Source organism: Taurulus bubalis (assembly GCF_910589615.1).
Source record: "Taurulus bubalis genome assembly, chromosome: 3".
Taxonomy (NCBI): Eukaryota; Metazoa; Chordata; class Actinopteri; order Perciformes; family Cottidae; genus Taurulus; species Taurulus bubalis.
This window is the reverse complement of record NC_136591.1, coordinates 14666571-14692270: the sequence shown is the minus strand read 5'-3', so window position 1 is coordinate 14692270 and position 25700 is coordinate 14666571. Positions and strand designations below refer to the sequence as shown.

Genomic DNA, 25700 nt, shown 5'->3' with positions numbered 1-25700 from the left:
GGGACGTCTCCAGCCATGACGACTGATCAAACTCCATCTGCTGGTGAGCAGAAGAAATGCTCCGATACCTTTTTTTCCTCTTTCCGAAACTTGCGAATCGGCCGATTACGAGTAGCAGTCCGATACTGAAAGAGTGCCTTACATACCGTACACAGCAACTTTTAAAATATGTAATGTATTGACAATTTTCTCTGGCTAACGTGACACTCTACTAGCGCCTGCCCGATCCGTACTGAGCATGTGCAACTCTTAACGTTGTAGGAAAGAAGCGAGATGGCGCACTCGCTAGCTAATATCGGATTGATGCACGTCCTCGCTGATACCCGGTCCAGCGTTTCCGGCTTTATCGGAGGCATTTCTGATCCTGGTATCGGAACTCCAACTCCAATGAGGAGTCCTTGATCTTGAGTTGACATTGTTTCTGAGGTGAAGAATGAACTCAAGCTCCATGAAGCAGCCTTCTTGATGCCGGTGTGAAATGCCATGAATGTGATGGAGCACGAAAGCATCTCAGGATAACAGCCCCGTTCTCCCCCCAACCATCAACAGACGCCTCGGAGCCCACCATGTCCTGTCGTTGATATACATTTCTTGGTATCGAAGAGAAGCAAAGCGGCTGGTTACTGCGGCGGGGTGCAGCGGTGGCTCTTGTACGTCCCCAGGTGGCGGAAGCTGCGCCCGCACTGCTGGCAGCAGTACGGCGTAGCTCCGCTGTGGATCCTCTGGTGGGTGTACAGGTTCCCCAGCTCTTTGAAGCGCCTGCCGCACTGCGGGCAGGCATACGGGCTCTCGCCGGTGTGCACCCGCTGGTGTCTCTTGAGTCCCGATAGCACTGAGAAACCTTTCCCGCACTGGGGGCAGGGGAAGGGGCTCTGGGCCCCGCTGTGCACCAGCCTGTGGCTTTTTAAGCGGGCCGCGTGGCGGAACCGCTCCCCGCAATCCGGACACATGAAGGGCTTCTCCCCGGTGTGGATGCGCTGGTGCTGCCGCAGGTTGCCAAGGTAGTTGAAGTGGCGGCCGCAGTCACCGCACTCGTACCCGCCCTCGATTTTAATCTCCTTTTTCACCGTGGCCCCTCCCAGCCCGAGGCCCGCGCCGGGCCCTACGCCCGCGTCCTCGTCCTGTTCGGCGCCGCCCCTCCTGGACTCACGGCCGCCGTCTTCCATGGCGGGCGCGGCTGAGCAGGTGGACTGCAGGGCCTGCAGGGCCTGGGCGCCGGCGGAGTCCGAGTGTATCAGCTTGACGTGTTCCTCCAGGAACACGGAGTCGGGACAGAAGGTTCCGCACAGAGAGCAGATGTAGGTGTGGCCGGGGAACTGCTGGCCTGAAACAAACAAACAAACATTATTTTATCAGCTAATAAAAGCAAAGCTACAAATCACACAAGTCTTGTCCAGTCCACCGGGCTTTATTCTGGTCTTCATCAGAGTGAAGTCGGAGATTGATTCTGGTTTCCTACATCCAGTCAGAATGACACACAATTCAGCATCTATAGAAATGTATTTAATAATAATTCAAACAACATATAATAGGAACTTCAAATGATTACAGGCATAAGTAAAGCATGGTGTATTTGAGAAGATGTATTATATATATTTAACTCTTCTTAAAATGTCAAATAACACCTAGTGGCTTCGTTTAGTTGGTTTCCATAGTTACAGTATGTAGTTGGAGAACTTTACTCAGCATCCTCTCTGAATGTCTTCTCGACCTTTTAAATCCACGGGGTTTCAAGGATAGAATGTCTTCATGTTAGCTGGCGTTCAACAAAGAGCCCTCTCTCAAATCAAGAACAGAATAACTCTCACAAAGAGTTTCTTTTGAGTTTAGCTCAAAGTGTAAATGGACTCACATTCATAAAAAAGCTTTTAAAGTCGCTCAAAGATTTGCTTCAACACCCTCTCTCCCCACCCCCAAAAAAGAAACTGTGGTTACTGAGTGGCTGGGAGACTTTGGGGTCCAGTGGCAGACGGAGGAAGTTTATAACACATTCCTCCAACCTGTTTTTGTTATTCCCCTCCCCCCTCGTTCTTACCAACCTGCCACAGGCCGGTCTGTGTTGCCCTCCAGTGGACTCCCTCCCTCCCCTGGAGAGCTGTGGGGCTCCATGCTGAACTCAGAGGGCTGGACGTGTGACAGCGGGGCCTGGGCCTGCTCCAGTCCACCCCCCTCCCTCCTCGGCGACACATCTCCCTCATCATCATCATCCTCCTCCTCCTCCTCATCCTCCTCCGTCTCGCCGGTCGGGGTGTCCTCACACTCTGGCTCCTTCATGACTGGGGAGGAAAATATGATCACATCAAAATTGTACCGCATGAATTTACTGTTTGTATTTTTTCAATTCCATCAGATACTCTTTTTGGAAATTTGCATTTTATACTTTTTTGAGACCATATTCCACCCATTTAATGAGCCCTTTTACCAGATTAAATAAACACAATCTTCCTCGGCGATTTGCATAATAGTACACAAATCGTCTTATATCAATAGAAATATCAGTGAAAGGGACCAACAACAGTAATTATGAATATTTTTTTTTAAATCATTCCTAACTATTTTATCCATTTTGCCGGCAGCCCTGGTCTTCTTCCCCGATCCTTCCACACAAACAGTCTTCAAATCTTGAAGCTTCCGTGGGAACTCTGATCTTTAGCTCTTTCCATAGATTTTGGATTTTCTTGGATTCAACCTTATTGTTGCAAACATGATGATGTTGGTTATAGAAGGATTTCTAAACTTCTGAATGTTCCAGTGAGCATTGTTGGGGCCATAATACGGAAGTGAAAAGAACCTAATTTGACCATAAACCGGCCACGACCAGGTGCTCTTCGCAAGATTTCTGACAGAGGAGTGAAAATAATGATCAGAAGAGTTGTCCAAGAGCTCAGGACCACTTGTGGCGACTGTTTGAAAGACCTGGAATTAGCAGGTCCAATTGTTTCAAAGAAAAAAATAAGTAATGCATCAACCGCTGTGGCCTGTATGCATGCTCACCACCATGGTGAAGAAAGAGCATGTTGAAACTCGTTAAAAGTTTGCTGCACAACATTTAGATAAGCTTGTGGAATACTGGAATAATATAGTGTGGTCAGATAAGACCACAATGGAACTCTTTGGATGCCATAATACACACCATGTTTGGAGGTCAAAGGGCAATGCACATCACTCTAAAAACACCAGACCAGCGTTGAAGCTTGGAGATGGGAACATCATGAGGTGGGGCTGTTGTTCAGCATACGGCTCTGGCAAACTTCATATCATTGAAGGAAGGATGAATGTAAAAAAGTACAGAGACATTCTTGATCAAATCTGCTGCCATCTATCAGGATGGTGAGGATGAAACGAGGGTGGACATCTTAGCAAGACGATGATCCCAAACACACAGCCAAGGAAACTCTCAACTGGTTTCAGAGGAAGAAAATAAAGCTGCTAGAATGGCCCAGCCAATCATCTGACTGGAATCCAAGAAAACATCTATGAAAGAGCTAAAGATCAGAGTTCCTACAGGAGCTTCAAGATTTGAAGACTGACAGGAGGAGTCTTGAACCAACAAAGGCTTTTGTATCAAGTATTAAATACATTTCAGTCAGTGTTCAATACTTTTCCCGTGTCATTCCATTTTATTAGACATAACTTAATTTCTGAACTTATTTGTTTGGTTGTCTTTGTATGTATGAATCACTTGGGTTGTTACAGATATCTGGTGAAAATGTCATGTCAACAGCTCCTTTAGAAATATATTTACTGCGAAAAATTGTGAAGTGTTCAATACTTATTTTAGCAGCTGTATGTTCTCAGTGTAAACACACTATATGTTCTCAGTGTAAACACACTATATGTTCTCATAGTGTAAACACAATATATGTTCTCAGTATAAACACACTATATGTTCTCAGTGTAAACACACTATATGTTCTCAGTGTAAACACACTATATGTTCTCAGTATAAACACACTATATGTTCTCAGTGTAAACACACTATATGTTCTCAGTGTAAACACAATATATGTTCTCAGTATAAACACACTATATGTTCTCAGTGTAAACACACTATATGTTCTCATAGTATAAACACACTATATGTTCTCAGTATAAACACACTATATGTTCTCATAGTGTAAACACACTATATGTTCTCAGTGTAAACACACTATATGTTCTCAGTATAAACACACTATATGTTCTCAGTGTAAACACACTATATGTTCTCAGTGTAAACACAATATATGTTCTCAGTATAAACACACTATATGTTCTCAGTGTAAACACACTATATGTTCTCAGTGTAAACACACTATATGTTCTCATAGTATAAACACACTATATGTTCTCAGTATAAACACACTATATGTTCTCATAGTGTAAACACACTATATGTTCTCAGTGTAAACACACTATATGTTCTCAGAGTGCAGTAACAACTGTTTACCCTTCAGCTCTGAAGAATACTCCATCGGTGCGATCCACTCGTAGTCGTACATCCGCTTGCTGCCGGAGGGGAGCATGTTGAAGAGGTCGTCCGTGGCGGACTCGGAGTCTCCGTGCCCGGGCCCGGAGCCGGCCATGCCGCCGTCCGGCCACAGGTGGAGGGAGTGCGGGTCCGGATCTGGGCGAGCCTCCCTGTCGCCGCTGGCTTGGCTGCTCTGGTCTCCGTCCATGTCCGCGCCGCCCCTCGAGTTCTTGTCCTTCATCAGATAGTCGCAGATGGCGTCGATCTTCTCCTTCTTCACGCCGGGCATGACGGGCTTGGCTCTCCGCGGATCGACACTACTGTGCCTGTCGTGTTTTTTGAAGGCGACGTCCGCAGACAGCTCCACGCTCGCGGCGCCGGGGAATGGGTCCCTGCCGTCCCGCTGGACCGTGTCCAGTCTCGCCTTTAACTCGTCGATCTCCTCGGTCTTCTCGCGCAGCTCCATCTTCAGCACTCGTATCCTGATGCTGACCATTTTGCGGATCTCCGACAGCGCTGTCTCCAGCACCGCGGCGATGTTTCTGCCGAGGTGCTCGGTGATGTCGCTGACCGAGCAGAGCAGCTCCTCGTCGTGCTCCAGCTCCAGGAAATCGCCGTCGGCTCGGCTCGCTGACCCGGGGGGCTCCATGAAGGCGCCGTGGAGCTCAGGGGACAGGCCGGTTTCGACGAAACTGTGGTTCCGTTTGCGGCTCATAGGTCGGCTCGGCTGGGGCTCTATTTCCCGAAGAGTTCGGCTAGCTAACAGCTACTCTACAAGCTAATGTTTGGGTGATGCTGAAAGTCAGTGGTTACGTGTGTCAGAGTAAGACCGGATGTGGGAGGAACTTGGCTTCAAAATAAAAGCGGTATTATGTCAAACAACTGGCGGGACGTAGCGTGGCCAATTAGAATTTTCCTTTGAAGGCATTAAAGGAAGTAGCACCTTTGATGCCAGTGTACTTGACACATACACAACGGAGTGCAGTAATGGCTGGATTCGGCAGAGTTAGACCGGTTCTCATCGGTAGCGCCCTCTAACGTATACAGTAGGAACTCAACTGTGATTATTTATATATATATATATATATATATATATATATATATATATATATATATATATATGTATATATGTATATATGTATATATATATATATATATATATATGTATATATATATATATATATATGTATATATGTATATATATATATATATATATATATATGTATATATATATATATATATATATATATATATATATATGTATGTATATATATATATATATATATATATATATATATATATATATATACATTGACTACAGTAGTGCCATGTCATTGTCTCCTTTATTGTATATAAAGTGGTATTATATATAAAGTAGTCAATACATATATATATAGTAGTCAATAAATATATATATATATATTGACTACTTTATATATAATAAAGGAGTCAATGCCATGGTACTACTGTCGTAAAAAAATAGTTTCTCACTTAAAAATAGTTTCTCACTTTCTAATAAACCAACACGTTTTTAGTTGTAGGATTCAGCTGTTGTCATGGGTCTGGTGATGAGGATCCTGAGAAGAGGTTTTAAGTAAATGATCCATTTGTAAAGTCACTGGAAGTTCACCTTATTGCATTGTGTCTAACAAGTAAAGCAGGTATCCTACTTTTAGGGATACTAAAGACTTTACACCACGAGTCATCTGACAAGTGTGTGGAGTAAAGTAAAAGTGTAATAAAATGTGTGAGTATTTTATGATGCTGAGCCATCGTGTAGCTCGTGATTGTCTCTGTGATTGCCTTTAGCTGCTGTTCTAAATGCTCCAGCTGCTGCTGCTCACTGCCATGAGCTGACAGAGGAACTGACTGGAGGAAAGGAAATGCTGAGTCTGTTCCTGGATGTTTGAGGGGAAAACACACACACACACACACACACACACACACACACACACACACACACACACACACACACACACACACACACTCTCCATACAAAAACCAAACAGAGAGGCAAACTTTGAGGGGAACTTTTAAGATAGAAAAAGTAAGAAAATACAAGGTTATAGACATTATTCCAGCTCGTCTTTATGGAGGAGCATAAGTAAAAAGTAGCCCGAGTCCCCCGTCAGACCCATTTAGACGAGCTCGAGCTGTATTTGTTCAGTGAGTGATTATTAACTTGAAAGCTGCATACTTGAATTGTGAGGAAGGATTGTAGGAACGTTTTCATACTCCCTTCAAGTAAAGATCTTGTTATTTAAATGGCTATGCAGATATACAATCTGCATCATGAATATGAATGAAAACAAACAAAAAGAAATATCACACACGGATTGAATTTGATACATTTGATAAGTGTTCAGGCCCATGACAGAAAAGAGTTTGAGTCAAGTTAACCGGAGTAATGCAGGAAACGTGAAACTGCACACATAAAAACTGCTGCTGCCAAAAACCAATGTTGCACTTAAGTTCATGGCTAGCTTCATAAGAAATACTGAACAAATACATAAAGATACAAATAAGTAAATAAAATAACAAATTAGGTGAATAAGAAAAGGCCAAAATATCAACTTCCACCAATGCAAACCCCAATAAATACGCAACAGTGTGAATTAAATACATCTAGCAATTTCATTAATACAGATACAAGAACATTATTTGGATAATGTATGAAAAAAATCTCCTTGTCAAACTTATATTATCCTCTACCAAAGTCGGGTGTTTCAATTTTGATCTCCATGTGCAATTTATTTATTTGTTTACGTTTTTTTTGTGGAACCTCAGACTTATATGTGCACAAACCACTGACATATAGGTCAGTCGAGGTAAATGTGTTTATTATTATTGTTTTATCCAAGTTACTTTTATTTTGAAAGGACCCCCCCCCCCCCCCCCCGGACGCTCACTATAGTGAGCTTGACTTGCCTCAATACTTAGCGGACTTTAGTTGTCCGCCCGCGCACTGAGCATGTGATGCTGAGCCGCTGACTGTCACCGGGACCGCGGGAGACTGCGCGACTCTATTGGACATGTCGGCCCGCTCGGACCGAGACAGCGGGCCCCGGAGAAAGAGCTCCACAGACGGCCAGCAGCACCGGCAGGTGGCGGAGAAACCCAACCGACCCGGTAGGAGAGGTACGAGGCTGCTTGTTCTAATACTTCCACAGAACTTCAGAGCCACAGCAATAGGATATCAATGTCTCAATGTACCTCATTATAAAAGTCGTTATGAAGCCGTGGCCTAATATTTATATAAAAGTATATCATTATATCATATAATATATTATTCTATTAAAACAATTATCTGTAATGTCTTCTTTTATTTTAATTATATAGATGAATGCATTATATCTCCACTGCTTAAGCAGTTTTTATGGGAAACTAATGGACCAAATTAGCATGACACACAAATAAAAAGATTATAATAATATCTTAAAGATCCCCTCCAGACATGTTCTAAGACACCTACATACGGGACTGTATACAATTATAATGAGATTCAATTACTCTGTTCTAAAAATATCAAAATATCATCCCCTCATTGAAAAATCCAGAATTTATGAATATTTAAATATATTTTGGGGTAAATTTATGGATGTATGGTCAAGATCTCACCAAACTGTTGTGAGATCTTGCAAAATGAGATCTGTAATAGTACTTGAAATGAAAGTAAGCCTCTTCATGTTCTTCACAGTGCGCGGCTTCGCCAGAGATTCTTCAAGTTTGAGGAGAACTTTGTCGAGTGAGGAGAACATCCCAACGGGTAACTTCATGTTCTTCTGTTTGAGATGATTCTCTTGAATCATGAGATGAATGTGTTTTTGCGCCTTCATTGGAAGGATGAAAGTGTGGAGGCAAGTGTAGAGGCAAACTGGGAACGTGAGGTGAGACGGGTAACAAGGATTCCGCAGATGGAATCGAACCGGCGACACGTGGCATGGGCTGTAACCATTTGGCAGGATTCAGGATTCTAATTAGCGTTCATACAACATTCACACAGCGTAGCCTGCGGGAATTGCATGCAAGGCTTGCATTGCAGCCCGTTTAGAGTCTGCTGTCTGCAGCTTTCTCTCTCTCGATACTGAACCAATTAAAAATATCTGTCTCAATTAGTCCCTCCTTTAATGTTATTACCAAATGAAGCCAATGGCTGCTTGAGGCGGGATCCAAAAGCATGTCAAACCCTAGGCCCCATTGTTAAATCAGGGAGCAACCTCCGGTTCTGAAAAGTGAAACTAATGTGGAAGTGCCTTAAAGCTGCATTCTCTCTATTGGCCACAGGGGGCGACTCCTCTGGTTGTATAGAAGACTATGAGACAATTACTCTACTTCTCTCATGATGCATTCCCTCAGTAAACATTGTAGACATGAGCTTATGTCTCAGTCTCTAGTTTCAAGTCTTCTTCAATACAGCATGACGCTCATTTACTAAATCATGGTCCATTTAGACCATAAAGCAGGGTATGCTTTAGAGCGTGACCACTGCTGGCTACCCCTTCCTGGTAAAGAAATCCCTCAAAAAATATTTCTTTTAGTTACACCATCCGCCTTGATGAGTCATAAGAGAACACATGACCGGCCCTCAGTGGGAAGTCATGTGGGAGATTTTTTATACCTTGAACCTGTAAATTTCTCTGAAGTCACTTATTAATCTGTGAGACGGTCTCACTGCCGTCATCAATTTAGATCACTAGATGAGTTCAGAAGGAGCTCAGTGTCAAACCCCAACATCCGTCTCAGCACGCATCAAACACACCACAAAAAGGGATGTTAAATGTGGTGCAAATCATTGATACCTTTGCAATAATCCTACTTTCTGTCTTTGTGAATCTCTATCGTAGGGGATAAAGGACAACCTAGTTTCAGACCCTTTTACAAGTAAAACTCAGTTCTGCACATACCAGAACGTCTTTTCCTTCCAACACTATTATATGTAATTATAATTGTGTATGTTATTTTATTTCACCAGTTAAGTGTTTACCAAAAGAGCAGAAACTGCTCAGCTCACTCAAACATTAACAAAGAGAGGTAGAGTCCTAGCGGCCGGTGATGTCAGGAACGTAGTAGATGACTGGACTCATGAAGGCTGCTGCAGTCGACCCGATAAAAGAAACCAATCTGTATTTTAGGCTTCTGCAAGTTTAAGGTTTAGGGTGTAACACATTGAAAAGTCTGAAAAAGACGAGAACGTATATATTTTGTTGAGTTGTCCCAAATGATTCCAACAATTTTCAAACCAGAGAAATCTGTAATTTTTAATGAAGGTAGAGGTGCGTTTCATTCGCTCGCCCATATCTGACCTTTAGTCATGTGCTGTGGTTGTCTGCCGGAAGCTGATCATAAGTTGACTTTTTATTTAGTCTGAAGCCAGGTTTTTATCATTCACTGTGTAGATCGTGGTGGTTTTTAACTTTATGAAGGATTATAGACATCGGACGTATTGAACTTATGATATCCGTGAAGTTCATTTTTTTTTTTTTTACCGGTTTGAACCAGCAGGTCTGTTTGTTTTGGAGAGGCAGAGACCTCATGGTAAAAACATCTGCAACTCCCATGACTACACAGTACACTTTCCCACATAACCAATTTTTTAGTTTTGATTGAGAGACCTTTAGCTGCAGAAAATAACATAATGTGTGTTTAAGTGAAGTGGAAGTCAAGTCAGTTCAATAAAGTGAGTTATGATCCACTTCCTGACTTCGGTATAACTCTCCAAATCCACCGTTACACGCTGTGTGATCTTCTCATGCAATGCAAAGTGACCAGAGGACAAACACGATGCGGCCCACGTGGTAATGGTGTGCCATGTGTCCAGCTCTGCCACTGCTGCTGGAGGTGGTCGGGGGTCCGGAGCGCCTTCCTGCAGACGAGGAGTTCCAGGAAATGCTGAGAGGGAAACTGCGCATTCTGCAAGCTGACAGCACCGAGGTCAACGCTCTGTTCACGGTGCGGCTGCTGACACACACACACACACACACACACACACACATACACACACACGCACACACACACACACGCACGCACAAGCACACACACTTGGCATTTGAAGCAGTACAAAAGTCCACTTCCTCCATGAATTATGAATGAATCCAGTTGTAAAAGCTGTCTGTCTGCACGGTTTGCTGTTCTGCATTCTAGTAGTCAGAATTCCAGCAGCTTAAAGTTTTCTGTTGAAAATAGTTATGTTATATTAGTTATGTTTTGACTTTAAAATAACTATTTTCAATATATATATAAATATCCTTTTAGAAGTTACAGGTTATTCACTTTGATTCATCCATTTGCTTCAGGAATCGCAAAGTCTCAATGTCCAGAAAAACTTCTACATAATTCACATATATTGTTTTTTCTATATATGGAAAAATACACGTCATTATATGGAAAGATAAATATGACAAAAATATTATACAAATTATTACAAAACTTGAAGGTGAAGTTTAAATCTTTCTTTTTGAATGTGTAATAATTTATTAATCTTTCATTTCCCCTCTGTCTACAGGAGCTGTCTACTCATCTCATCTCCATCAACAGTGAAGAAAAAGTTATCTTTGTGTCATTCAAAACATTTGAGGAAATATGGAAGTTCACCACATATTACACAATAGGTAGGTTTGTAATGCAGTAGTAGTTGTAGTCCCTAACAGTGGGATTTCAACTTAAATATTTGCAATAAGGCAATACAAGCAAAAGATAATCATTGTATTATTTAGAGCTGAGGCCAGAGGTTACGGTTTAGAACTCAGTGGACTCATTCACATCTCCTCTCCAGGTTTCCTGGGTCAGTGCATGGAGAATCTGTTGTGGGACCAGAAGTTCTGGCTCAGCTCTTTGGAGGAGGACGTTGCCATCGAGGTTTCTGTTCAGGAGGACACTCTCAACCTGCTCTACAAAGGCATCCTCATGCAGGAAGGTATAAAGGGATTCAATCTTTTCAGTTGCTCTGCAATTCAAAGATGTTCTGAACCGCCCTTACTGCACACAGGGACATGAATCCTTCCTTGAGTTATATTAGCAAGCACCAACAGCAGCTGATACAAGGGGGAGGAGGTGGAGAAGATGATCATTTTACTTCAATTCCCTTAAAGTGCACAGGAAAAACATTGGAGTAATTTTTACGGAGTTACTATTATTTTCCTCTAAAGTAGTAATAGTTCATCATTTTGGAGCGTAATTACTAGCCGTAGACAGTAGAATAGGAGTAAATATTCACAATAAAATCTATTAGAGTAAAACAGCGTGACCACGCCCACGACGGTTCCTTAAGTTCCGTTTCCTCCGCCATGAAACTTCTCTCTACGTTGGAACGAGCTGAATGTTTATGGGACGGAAGAGAGCTGAAGGGAGTTGAATCCAATTCTATATAGAATTCTATATAGAATATAATCCAATTCTATATAGAATTCTAGTAAATTATCATCATGTAGAGTTAAATATAAACACTCAGAATTATTAACTCTGAGGCAAGAGTAGATTGTACTCTATTTAGACTAGGACCAAATGCTATATTTTTTCTCTCCAATTTGAGTAAAAATTACTCTGACTAATTTACTGTGTGGTGAGAAATGATTTGGATTAAAATAAGTAAGTTTGTAGTAAATATAAAGAGTGTCAACATGTTACAGGGTCCTTAAACTTTGCATCCGAGTCTCTTAAAACTCATGAAGACGATGAGATTAGAGGAGTGGACAAATCCATCTCTTATCTTTCTGGAAATGTCTTGTATCAGATGACTCATTCAGGCTGAGATGTTTGATCATTAATTATCAATGAAACACAGGAGTGTTCACGTCTTGACATTGACATGAGGAAGACCCTCTGTGGTTGTAACATATCAGTCATGTCCACATGAAATAAAGGCAGTTTGTCTTTTTTTTGTGTGCATAATTTGGTCTCTATTTTTCTCTCTCTCCTCATCCGACTACACATAGCATGTCTAGTTGATGCACACCGCCAGCTTGATTATTTACATTACAACAGAAAGCAGTAGGGTAGTACTTGAATACCTCAAAATGATCTAGTAAATAACTGAAAAATAATAAATATTTGAATATTTGGCACGCTGACATTTCACATGCACACACTCTCTTGCGTGTCCTCAGGTTCATTGTTTGCTAGTTGTAGCACCAACCAGATGTTTGACAGCTCCACCTCTGGGGGTGACCTGTACCTGGAGCAGGGAGACATAGCACAGTTTGAGCCTCCCTTCCTAGGCTCAGGGTGGACCGTCCTCTGCCTGGCCGATGGAGCCCGAGGCACCGCCCCCAAGCCCGGTCTCGAGCCAGTGGTCCCGTTTCATCAGTAAGTCCCGCCCACACACAGGGCTGGTCTCTCTGGTCTGAGACCCAACAGGAGAAGATATGAGGCGCTCACATAGTACAATCTGTCCACAGATGGTTTCTCAAATCCTGTGCAGAGAGCACTTTAGTTGGTGATGGGAAACCCTCCTGTGACTTCCCTATGCAGTTTGGTAAGTGCAGTAAAATGGTGTTATGGTCAGTGTTGACTGAAAGTTGTAGGACATCTATTCTCATATTGTCCTCTTCCTCTGTTAATAAGCCAGAGGAACCTGTTTGGCCACAGTGGAGTATGATGCTGAGGGCCCTGATGAGCTGAGCGTGGCCCCCGGTGATCGCATCATCATCGTGGGACTTCTGGTGTCTTGTTTTGAATGGTTCACAGGGAGGAAGGAGGCGACAGGAGAAGTGGGTCTGGTCAAGACGAGCCTGGTGGAACCGTACACTGACATTAATGAGTGAGTGTATCGCCAACATTACAGTTTAAGATAGTTTTACAATAGAGTATATGCAAATACTGTATCTTATTCTACTCTTATTCTTCCAGCTCAGCAGATATTTTTCTGGATGGAGAGGAAGGGACATTCTTGAGTTTACAAGAGGACAAAGTCATAGAAGAAACAAATGCCTTATTGAAGAAGAAATCTCAAAATGATATTGGCCATAACTACAAACTTGGTGAGACAGAAAGGACTCATAGGTCACACTGATTTATACAGATGTGTCGAAAAAATCCAACAAGTTATCCAAACTAAATGACAAAATATGTTATTTGCTTTCTAAAAACCACGTATTCTGTCTCTGCTCTGTTATCATGCAAACATGCTCAAGATGACAATGCTAACATGTGATGAGTATTATGCTTAGCTATGGTATGTTCACCATTTTAGTTTAGCATGTTTTATTTATCAGTTGCTGAGGTTTTCTCATTCACTTTCTTGCACTTTGTGTTGTTCAATCTCAGATACGGTCAGTGACCAAGACGCTGAGGAAAAAACATCACGTAAGTATTGGCACCTGCGGTACATGTCATTTAAATGTATTGTTTATTTCGTCTGTATGTCATCCTTTTTCTCTTTTACAGTCAGCTCTTCAAGCAAAGTTAATACTCAGCACACTGACATGAAGACAAATATTCAGAGGTTTCTCGATCGAGGACGAGACTCATTGCCTTCCACAGTGAGCATGAACGGGACTCAAGCGGACTCAGTCTTGGCTCCAGAAGCAAAAAGCCCAAGTCCTCCTTGTTTCACTATTCACCCAGTTGTAGAAGGAGACAACAACACTGAAATCTTCGTTCCGCTTTTCTCTTTCTTGGAGGGACGAGACTACAAAATAGAGTTTATTACCCTGTATGGACTGAGTCCTGAACTCCTGGCCTCCTCTACCTTCACCGGTCACTCGGACGAGGACGAGCTGATCGCCTTCCTGGGTGTCGCCAGGGAAACCGCCAGGAAGAAGCGACTCCTTTGGTCACAGACTCGTTTGTGCTTGCTGCTGGGTAAGCTCTGTGCTGGAAGGTCAAAGTTCAGCCAGGCCCGGGTGTACTTTGAGGAAGCCCTCAGCGTGCCACGAGAAGGCTTTGCGGACCTTCGGCTGTTGGCCAGCATCTACTCCAACCTGGTCTCCATATACCTTTTGCAGAAAAATACCGAAAGTTTCTTTGCTCTGACAGAGCGACTTGTTGCCTTGCTATTGGGAATCCCTGACTGCCTGGAATGCTTAGAGGACAACTCTGCTCTCAAATACATCCTCAAGAAAGCTGTTCTGTCTCACAACAAGATGGCAGAGGCCCGGGCTTGTCATCTATTGGCGAAGCACCACTGGACTCGTGCTGAAGGGGTACGCGTTGTTCCTTATCTTGAGAGACTGCTTGTTCTTTGCGCTGAAGCTCAAAGGACCTGGGGCATCTCTCCCAGTCATGAATACCTCGTCCTGGGAAGGCTCTACAGCGAACTCCGACTTCCCCACCTCAGTGTCAGTTCAGCCAGGAGAGCTTCTCAGCAGCCCTCTGCTACACTGACGGACTGCCTGAGCAGCATGCTTCTACTTTTGGACAATGTCAACAGACTGAATGGGATCACAGAACAGGAAGCCACAATCCCGCCTCAAGGGGCTCCATATTTACACCGAGCCCTCTCTTCAATCAAAGTCCAAGGAGGAGGAAGTGATCAGCACCATGTTTTGAGCCATCAGCTTACTGTTTGTCTGTGCCAACTATTTTGCAAGCACAGAATGGTTGGACACGCTATCGGACAAATGCACACTCTCATCGTCGGGCATCCACCTTCGCAGCGACCCCCCATCTCCGTCCCAGAGAGAAACGGTACCCTCATCTGGCTGGCATGGCTTCACATAGACTACAAGCAGCCGGATGTTGCTTTGGATATCCTGGACGCTGTCCTCGCTTCCATGCCAGAGCACTGCACTAGCCCTCAGGAAGGTCGGTGGGTTTCTGTGGCTTAATGTGTTTGTGAAAGTGAAAAAGTTGAACAACTAACTGCCAGTTATTAATGTTAATTTAATTACTTCCTGATTCAATGCTCAACGTATTATGATGTGTGCCTCTGGGATTATGTTGACTGGCTGCAGTAGGATTTAATGTTTGAACAGAAGAAATTGGTCATTTTTTTAAAGATGTATGATTGATTGAAATACAATAGATTGTGTTAGTTGGAGACAAATACTGATTTAAAAACACGCTGTTTCATAACAGTTCAAATAAATATGTTTGATATAACACACAGGAGTGGTCCTCAACATGCGCGGCGTTGCGCTACGATGCATGGGTGACCTCCGGAGGGCGGCAGAGAGCTACCAGGCTGCTGTGGACATCTGCCAAGAGTATGAGGACATGCCAAACTGGGCTGTAGCTCAGGCTAATCTGGGTAAGAAAGTATATGCTTCTGCAAGGGAGACACTAGCGGCAAAAACAGTGTTTTCATGCACTGGTCAATTTCAAGGTTTTGGTCTATTTTTGCTTAGTGGAATGAAAACATCAAACACCCACAGCGAGGGGTTTATTTTGCTACTTTTGATTAGATGGCAATTAAATGATGCCTCATTCGCATATTTAAACACATTTCAGAAAATATATATATATATTGTCTTAATGTAAGTAATTCACTGGGGAGGTTTCATGGCGATATCTATCCACCTATTGTGTCTTCAAAATGTTTGTAATTATAAAATACATATCTTTAAAATGAGTTTTTTTCTCAAACTCAGGGTTGGTTTATGTATCATTCATACACTTATTTATATAACATGTATTGTTCCCCTTCACACATGATTCTTTCAATAAACTTCCGTTCTCTGAGATGACTCTGCTTCTTCTTCGTGAAGGGCTGTTATGTCTGAAGGGCGGAGCTAAAGGACTGGCGCAGAGACACCTGACCGAGGCGGTGCAGCTCTTCTCTGAGCTGGACGAAGAAGGCCACGAGGCAAACTTCATCACAGTGCTGCTGGAGCTGGGTCAGCACTATGTGAAGCAGCACCAGCTGGACTTTGGGAAAGGGTGCCTTGAATGGGCTCTGCTGCTGGCCATCAATGCTAACCTGTTAGATTGTAAGTATGGAAGTCACACACTGTGTGTCTTTTTTATTACTTGAGCTCCCATCAATGAACTGGACTGGACGTTCACTCCTTGCCAGGCCAGCTCACTGCAACCAGACACCTGTGCCATATGTATGGGTGTGAGAGTCCAGACCAGGCCCAGTGCATCATCTACAGCCAGCACCTGGTCCAGCTGCTGACACACACAGGAGACCGAGGACAGGAGGGAGACGCCCTGGAAGCCATCAGCCAGCTCTACCTCACTCTGGGCACAGAAAGGTGTGTGTGTGTGTGTGTGTGTGTGTGTGTGTGTGTGTGTGTGTGTGTGTGTGTGTGTGTGTGTGTGTGTGTGTGTGTGTGTGTGCGTGTTTAGATAGAGGAGGTACGGTATAACATGTTTTATATCCTATTCTCCATTGATATACCACCAAGGCTGCTTTTGTGGGGACCAATGTGCGTTTGAGACCTTCAGAGTGAGGACATTTTTTATAGACAGGGAGTTTTAGCCAGTCCTCACTTCTTCAAAGGGTTTGAGGGTTCAGACGTGTTTTTAAGGTTCAGATTAGAGTAAGGGTAGGGTAAGGGGCATTATGTCAATGAGCCTCCTCACAAAGATTGGAGTATAGGGATGTTTGTTTGTGTGTGTAGCTGAAATAGATCCTATACCCCTGTCAAAGATGACTTTTTTAATAAAACAGCTAAATACAATGTTGATCTTTTTCCAATGAGAGTACACAAAAGTGTCAGCCTTAAAGCTACTTCATTTTAGTAGACTTTGTTTTCAAAATGCAACCATGCTGAAAAGGAACCTCTGCTGTTAGTTTGAAGGTGTTGATGAGTTTAAGTTTGAGTTTACCATTTGACTCTGCACTGCCACCTGTGGTCACATTTGATAGAGGCTACAAATATAAACAGAGATAAATACATTCACTGTGGCTCCCACAGGACTAATCTAAGTCTCTGAATGTGTTCAGGGCTTACAGAGCAGCTCTCGACTACACCAAGACCAGTCTGGGTATTTCCATCGACCTGGGCTGCCGGGAGAAGGAGGCGTACGGCTGGCTGCAAGCGGGAAAGATCTACCACCTGGTGGACCAGATTGAACTCGTGGACCTTTACGTTCAGGTCTGAGAGGAGCTGTATAGACATCAAAGCTATTGGGATCATGTCTATCAGTTCAGGCACAGATAGCGGGCAATTTCAGGAACTAAGAAAAGTAAAACTCTGTGTTTTCGTTTCTGTCATTGTCAGGTAGCTCAGGATGTCGCTCTGAGTACCGGAGACACTGGGTTCATCCTGAAGCTTCTGGAAGCTGCAGGAGACATTTTCTTCAACAGCAGCCAAGAGCGGGACAAGGCTATCACCTTCTACAGGGTATGGACTGGATAAAACATACAAATATTTAAACATGTTACTTTACCGTTACCTCACCATTAACCATCTCTTCTACTCCCGTCATCATCACTATGGCTGCATCCTTTATATGAATCCTAGTGAGTTCTGATGTAGGTTTAGACTATTTGTCCATATTTTAGAGCAGGGGGTGACTCCTACGGTTGCAAAGAGAAGTCTGATTGTATAGAAGATAAAATGATGCTACTTTCATGTCACTTCTGATTGCAAAAAATCAAGATGGGACGGCCGGAAACTAAGTTGGCCACGGATAAAACACCAAACTCGAGGCAGTCCACCAAACCAATGTTTGAAGACATCGTGACTACGTCCACTCTTATATACAGTCTATGGCCTTTTTGTGCTATAACAGTATTACTATTATTGTTAGTTGTGTTGTATGATGGTCAAAACTAAGAAAATAAGAAGCCTACTATAATGTTGTGCATCTCTGTGCATCACCATGTAGGACCGTGCTCTGCCCATTGCAGTGAAGATCAGCTGTGTGCGTTCCAGGCTGAGGTTGTGCAATAAATTGACTGAACTGATGCTCAGTCTCAAGCTGTATGAGGAAGCTGTGGAATTTGCTCAGACTGCACTGGACATCAGTATAACTCTGGGTACGGAAAACCTCCAACAAAAAGTTTAGAATGTTCTATGTTAGTTCAGGATTGAAAGTTATGATTGTATTTACCCTTAATTTTAAACAAGACATGGTCCAATTACTGTTATCCATCAGTACTACATTGATTATATGTAGAAAGACCTACTTTGGGTGCTTTCACAAGCCATCATTTAGTAGATTTTAATGTATCTGTGGGATAGTTCACTTCTGCAGAAGTCCGATGGTTCCTTGACATCTGGGCCAAAGAGAACATGAAGAACATGCCAAATGTCCACAAAATGTACACAATTGTAAGGTATTCAGAAATAAACTTCACACTGATGATTTAGCTAATTGCTAACAGTGGAATTTAAAATGACAAGTTTATCCTGATGGTGGGGCAAAAAGAAAATGCAAAGGGTTACGCCCTTTGGGAGCCTGAATGTGCTCAACAGATTGATTGGAAATCCATAATTTTTCTTTTTTAGATATCTTGTGCAAGAGGAAAGTTCCTGGCTGGTTCATCCTCTGGGGGCCATGCTTTGCTAATTTCATGCCCATCAGATTACATTTAGTTTCTTGTGTGAAAGTAAAAATGTGGCAACAACAACCAACTAGTTTTGGCCATTTAAACAATTAAAACAATACCATAAATAACAGTGTGAAATGTCATGGTAATCTGGCAAGTACTTGTTGGTATGCTAATTGATGAGTGAATTAGTGAAGAGTTTGAAGTTATGTGTTATAATAGAATACCTGTGTCTAACTCTGTGTGTGGTTGTAAATATAGGTCAGTGTCTGAATGAGCGAGTGGCTTACCATCGTCTGGCCTCTCTGTACCACTGTCTGGATCAGTATGAACTGGCTGAACACTATTACCTGAAAACCCTGACCCTCTGTCCAACACCTCTGCTATTTGATGAGGAAACACTGTACTACGTTAGGGTGTACCAGACGCTGGGGGACATCATGTTCTATGATCTGAAGGTAAGGAATTAAATGTTAGATATGTCAATATGATAATTACTACTCGCACAAATAATCTTAGAATATCAGTTGAAAATATCTATGCAAAATATCTATCAACATGTATGCAGCTTCATTTACACAGTAAGAAGGAAAGCACAAAGGGGACATCTAGTTCCTAGTTTAGTTTCTGAGATGAGCTGCTGTGGTGCTGTAGTAAATGAGAATATTGTCATGTTAGCTTGAAGCTTATCAAGACACCCAATAGTCACCTGGGGTTTGTCCAGAGTTCTAACATATTTTACAGTACAGACAAGGAAGCTGGTGGCTGTATGCTTTTTTTTATCTCGTTATCTTAAGATCACCCGTTACTGAATTGTTTTTATTTGGGATATACTGTACAATTAAATAGTTTCCTCAGGACAAAAAAGCTCATACAGTACTGTGTGTGTTAAGTCTTGGCTATTATGGACTGTAAACACAAAGCATGTTACCATTACAGCACTATTAGCATCGCAGACACTTAGTTACCAGCCAGCCCCAGCACTTGCTAGCTAGCTTGGTTAGCAAGGAACATCCATCGTTCACGTAAACTTTTTGGCCAGCAAACTACAAGCCTGTTTGTAATGTACTTATCAAATAAAATGATCAGCTAACTTCTAAAAGTGTCTGAATGAGCTAAGCTAATAAGTCAGTTTTGGTGAGCACAGACACATTACTTGCTAATTAGTGCTTATTCATACATCAAATAATACTAGCATTTCACTCACCAAAAAACTACAGCAAAGACTTCTTCGGAGAACAATTGTCATGAACGGGGATATTAGCAAGAGAGACCAAACTGTAATTTTGTACCGGGCTGTATTTAGTATAAACTATATTGACAATAATGTGACTAAATTACACATTTTTAAGGGGAAGTACGTTTTGCTGTCATCTCTACAGGACCCATTTGACGCTGCAGGCTACTACCACCTGGCTCTGGCTGCAGCCATGGATTTGGGCAACAAGAGGTCTCAGCTGCAGCTGTGCACCCGTCTCGCCACCATCTATCACAACTTCCTAATAGACCGGGAGCTCTCTCTCTTCTTTTACCAGAAGGCTCGGGCCTTTGCTGCAGAGCTGAATGTGAGGAGAATAAATATCTCACCAGATCAGCAGTACACCAGCACCCCGCAGTACAAGACCACCGGACAATAGGACAGACACTTTGGGTCAAGTCTTTGTTTAACAAGAAAAAATTAACTTTTTCTAAGTGCAACAAAAACTTTAGCAGATGTTCTTTTTTTGGTACAGAAGTTCATGTTTCAGGAGAAGCCTTGTGAATTAGTATGCCTTAAGACTCAAAACAGATTTAACTGTTCCCAGAAACCCCATCTTTTACTTGGAAGAGATAATTATAATCATTATGGGAAACTGTTTCTTCAAAAATGCATGATTCAACTTTACTCAGGCCTCTGAAAATGTACAGGGAAAAAATACATATACTAAATCAGAAAACAGTTAAAGCTTTCACAAATTATGTTATTGTCTCAAAAAAATTGGGTAGATGTGTCATTTTTGATTTCTTCTTTTTCAGTTTTTTTTGTAATTCTTCTAAAGAAGAAAAAAGACATGCTGATTGTAACTCATCACTCATAAACAGAAGTACATCATCTGCATATAATGAAATTGTATGTGTCCGGGTACTTGTTTAAAATTCCCTTTTGCTGGTTACTTATCCTAGAGAGACAGAGACAGGACACAGAAGTACAGAACAGGGGTTCTGGAAATATTGCGTCATTAGTACTTACTCCCACAGTCAAATACTTCATGATTTCTGATAATGTCCCTCCTGTAGTGTTGAGTTCAATGACTACAGTGTGAAAAGATGTCTTTAGGCGTTTGAAGCTTTAAAACAATAACAGTAATATGCAACCTGTGAGGATCAGATTAATTCATCAGGGTTTTATCTGCGGAATAAAAAAATCTATTTGTTATTTTGTCTGATGATGAGCAAACTAAAATGCAAATGTGGCAGACATAGCATGTATAATAAGTATGATGTAAGATTGTCCCTCATGCCATTGCAGGAGGAAAAAAATAGTTAATAATTGAAGGAATGGTTTATTTGTTAGAAAGTTTATACGTTACCAGGAGCTGCTTAACAGTGTGTGACAGTTTTAGTCATCAAAGGGCCGTCACAAATTCTCATCTTATTCTGAGCTGCAGTGATAGAATAAGTATCTAAGAGCAACAATGCTGTTTCGACATTGCTGCCTTTAAAAAACAAGACAGAGTACGACCCCTGCTGTGTATGTTAGTCTGTTTCTGTCTCAGCATGCAACGTGAACCACCTGAACAAACACGTTTTTAAATGAGGAAAGGAGCAGATGTGGGTCGACTCTCTTGGAAGAGGATGGAAATATCATTACAGGATTATGTACCTCTAATGACAGACGGTTACTTAATGACCACAACTACACTCAATTAGTCTGGAAGAATTTGACAGCTGAACCGCTGAACATGTTGCACGAAGCCATGGAGGAGTCTTGCTCATGGCAATGAGACGATGTGAAGTCTAGTTTGTCTGCAGAGGCTGAGCGGGTGTAACGGTTCTCACCACAAAGACGAACACAAGCCAGATTCTCAATATTGAACAAGTTATAATACAGCAAACAATACCATAGTCTGCAATCCACAACTACAGCGCCATGGAAGAAGCAAGCAACCGAAGATTAACCAAAGGAACGCGCTCCAAGAGCACATTCCATTCACCAGCGTGGCCCAATTGGTATTGAGCCATAAAGTCAACACATGGGTCCACTGCAAACAGGAGCTGTTAATAGCTCATTGGACATACTTTTAATGGTGGCAATATGCAAATGACATTTCTGTCATCATATTGGTTTCCAAATGGGCCGAAATGTCATGTACACAGACATTGTTTTGATCCAGATTCATACAAAAGTCAAATTTCATAATCTGCGAAAAAAAGTAGAAGGAGCAGCACCTTTTCACACGGAGAAAAACATCTGAGATCCACTTGATCCAAATACAATGATGTCGCTCTGGATGGGTTTTAAATTAGAGGAGATGGGAGAACCAGCCAAGTAATTGTAGCTGTAATTATGAATGATATTGCGACCAAATTGGGCATGAATTAGGGTTGTAAGACTTAAGAAAGTAACCAGTCTTGGTACCAGGAGACTTGCGTATATTTGATTGACCCTTGCATTTGTTTTTATGTGATTATTTCATCTTTGAAATTATTCTGATGGCTTATGTTTCTTATTTAATTAAAATGTATTGTATTACTTTCATGATCACTGGATGGTGCAAACATGCGTACAACGATAGTTTGGGTTTAGCCCTGGAGTGCTTAATTAATGAGTCATAATGCATCAAATAATCGGATACATATTACCAAGTACTGTCTGCATCCCTCCATGACCTTCATAAACTGAGTGTTCCTGCTGAACAAGGAGCCTTGTGTTCTCTCAGGTGACAGACTGCTTCAAATAAACACATCCACGGCTGGGTGAGAAACACATGTCTCTGTCGACACCCCTCTTGCCTGTCCAAACAAACTTGGACGCTCGTCTTTCTGGAGATATGACCCGGTGACCGTCAGCCTGTCAGAGGGAAGCATGAATTAAAAACAGCCTCACATCTGTAGAGAGCGTGTCGGTGGGAGGGGTCGGACAATATACTGCTATCCATGTGAGAAGCCGCTTAAAGACACTGAGAGAAACAGCATTTTTGTTTCGTGAGGTCATTTTGGACCAAAGGGAAATGTCTCTTTTTTATAACCTAAGTCTTGTTTTTGTAGTTTTGACCGTCGCTCTTGGCTGCTATGATAACATCAGCTTCATTTCCCTTCATTCACGCGAAGACTGTGAGGCAGAGTGCACGTGGCACTTAAACCATCTTAAAGTGAGACTTTGGAACTTTTGAAAATATAAATATAAGCAATGAAACACGCCCTTGCCTAATTTGATACACTGGGTTTCGCTGTGACAGCCTTTCTCTGCCCGTTGGTACATTTCCACAACACTTAATTCCATCAGTACAACAACAGTCATGTCATACTCTCTGCTCTGCTGAGAACACTTTCTCTTTTAAAACAAATAGGTTGAAAGGTTGGGAAACACTCTTTTCTGGTGGCGAGTTAGATGAGAAGATCGACAGGCCAAACAGATATCTTCAGTAGATCAGCTGTTCATAATGCACACATTGAAATAGTAATAAAATACATATAAATGTTCTTGTGTTGCTGTTGGAGGTGTGCTGCAACAGTTTTACAAATGGAGGTTTTATAATGGAGGTCTATGGGCAAATTGCTCTTTGGGCCCCAGGGGATTTCAAGCCACAAAATGGCAGCAGGACTGACCTTCACGCCACTCAAACTCTGACTGAAGATAGCTACATTGTTGTCTTAGGATACCAGTCTGTAATATTTCAATCAGGAGAGACTTGTTTTAGAGTTTAACAATAATTTATTACAATTGCATATATTTGAAGAGTGCAAAGTCTTTGGCGATTGGAGCCTGGTGTGGAGGAGGGTTGCATCGGTTTAATCTAAAATGACAACTGACAGCAGAAGAGAGGCGAACCTATTTTAAAAGTTTGACACCAATGCTGTGATTGTCTTACGGAAACTGCGGCGACTCCGATTTGTTCATTTAACGCAGTGATTCTTAACCACAGGGCCACCTAGACATTCTGTTTTTCACCCATAGGTTATCTATTCAAGACAGCAGAGATATTACTGTTAGCCACGAGACACTCAGTTACAATATAACGTCCCACCACTTGGTGGCGGTAAAGTGCTGGTAAAGTGCTGGTAAAGTGCTGCTAAACACCCCCCCAACGTCTAAATGTTTGTGCAAGTATAATCCTGACTTCACGAAGTAGGGCTTTGTGAACGGCTGTAACGAGGCGGAGCCCTGAGCCCAGTGTGTGGACTGTGGGATAGCGCTAGTCTCACTGACGCTAGCCTCGCTAGCTAACGCAGCTCTGAAGGCTTTAAAGCTAAAGCGGTATCTAGAGACCAAACATCCAACGCTCGTGAGAAAGCCGGTGGAATTTTTCAAGTGAAAGGACGATGGGCTCCAGATGCAGAAAAGGTCTGTCGTGTCACTGACGGGCGACTCCAAATGTGCTCTGAAAGCCAGATATGTCACAGATATGAAGAGCACCTTCTTGTTCTGCAAAAATTAAGACTGTTGAAGCATATCATTCACAGATAATATGGCTATATTTTAATTTGCACTTTATTTAAATGTTATTTACAGTTTATTTAATTTGAAAATTATTATTTTGAATTGTGTGTACACTTGTCTGCACACTAATAGTTGCCCAATAATTGTGCACACACAGATTTTCTCCTAAGAAAGTAAAAACCTCACTTTTACTGTCTTAAATATTCAGGTTTGAGGTTCATTAACATTGGATTAACCGAGAGCACTGTAGTTGTTAAATAATACAATTAATCCTCAAAAAACTACTTTCTTAATAATTGTGCACAGTGTATTTATTTTATTACCACATATAATTAATCAAATTTAATTTTTCTCTCAGTTTTTTTGGGTCTCCCTTGTTTTTGTAGAAAAATCGAATTATTAGTTATTTTTGTGTTAATACGCCTGACTTGAGCCTTTAAATTAGTTGTATTAGCTTGATTTGTTCCACGGCTTGTTGTCTGTGTAGGTTTACATTCACATGATCGATAAATGTCTTTGTGATGATCACATTGTATCATGTCATTTATTTGACAAGGCTTTTGCTTGTTAAACTGTAGGTAGATTTAAGTTAGTTATTGAATCCAAGTCAAACCAAGAGTGAGATCAATTAGTTAATAAACCAATACAGTGTTAATATTTGAATGGGCACTTTGTACTTGAAAAGTTTGGCCCGAGGTCAAAAAGGTTAAGAACCTCTGATTTAACGTACACGGTGTGAGACTTATGAATGAACCGGAGAGTAAAGACTGTCTTCCTTACTGAACTTCCGCTTGAGCTTCATTAAATGAAACTTTTTTTTTTTGAGAGGGTAACACTTCATGAGAACACAGTTTGTCTTGAGAAAACAAGTTGAGAAATAAATGTACGTTTAGCCACAGCTGCTCTGGTTTCCTTTTCTCACAGGAAGTAGAAGAAAAAAAAGTCTGAATCACCTCTGGAGTGAACTGTAAAGCACCAGCACCTTTAACAGTAGTGGTGTGTGTGTGTGTGTGTGTGTGTGTGTGTGTGTGTGTGTGTGTGTGTGTGTGTGTGTGTGTGTGTGTGTGTGTGTCTGTGTGTGTGTGTGTGTGTGTGTGTGTGTGTGTGTGTGTGTGTGTCTGTGTCTGTGTCTGTGTGTGTGTGTGTGTGTGTGTGACTGCATGATCTGGTCGTCTTAAATTGCCCTTACAAGGGGACAGTATGAAAGCACATCCACATATCACCAGTCTGCA

At 42.0% G+C, this 25700-nt stretch overlaps 2 protein-coding genes across 2 annotated transcripts; one reads left to right on the top strand and one right to left on the bottom strand.

The window, feature by feature from the left end:
• Window positions 1–620: 620 nt before the first annotated feature.
• Window positions 621–5165, bottom strand: znf16l (zinc finger protein 16 like; the record flags this gene model as incomplete). The annotated part of the gene is made up of 3 exons (XM_079216360.1): window positions 621–1324; window positions 2040–2276; window positions 4430–5165. The coding sequence occupies 3 exons, from the start codon at window positions 5163–5165 to the stop codon at window positions 621–623; spliced, it is 1677 nt and encodes a 558-aa protein (XP_079072486.1).
• A 2317-nt stretch (window positions 5166–7482) lies between these two features.
• Window positions 7483–20464, top strand: sh3tc1 (SH3 domain and tetratricopeptide repeats 1; the record flags this gene model as incomplete). Its single annotated transcript, XM_079215656.1, has 18 exons — window positions 7483–7588; window positions 8148–8216; window positions 10269–10399; window positions 10953–11058; window positions 11223–11363; window positions 12553–12751; window positions 12844–12924; window positions 13014–13205; window positions 13295–13425; window positions 13832–15190; window positions 15495–15635; window positions 16093–16314; window positions 16401–16581; window positions 17277–17427; window positions 17554–17676; window positions 18164–18314; window positions 19089–19285; window positions 20210–20464. The coding sequence occupies 18 exons, from the start codon at window positions 7483–7485 to the stop codon at window positions 20462–20464; spliced, it is 3936 nt and encodes a 1311-aa protein (XP_079071782.1).
• Between the last annotated feature and the right edge of the window lie 5236 nt (window positions 20465–25700).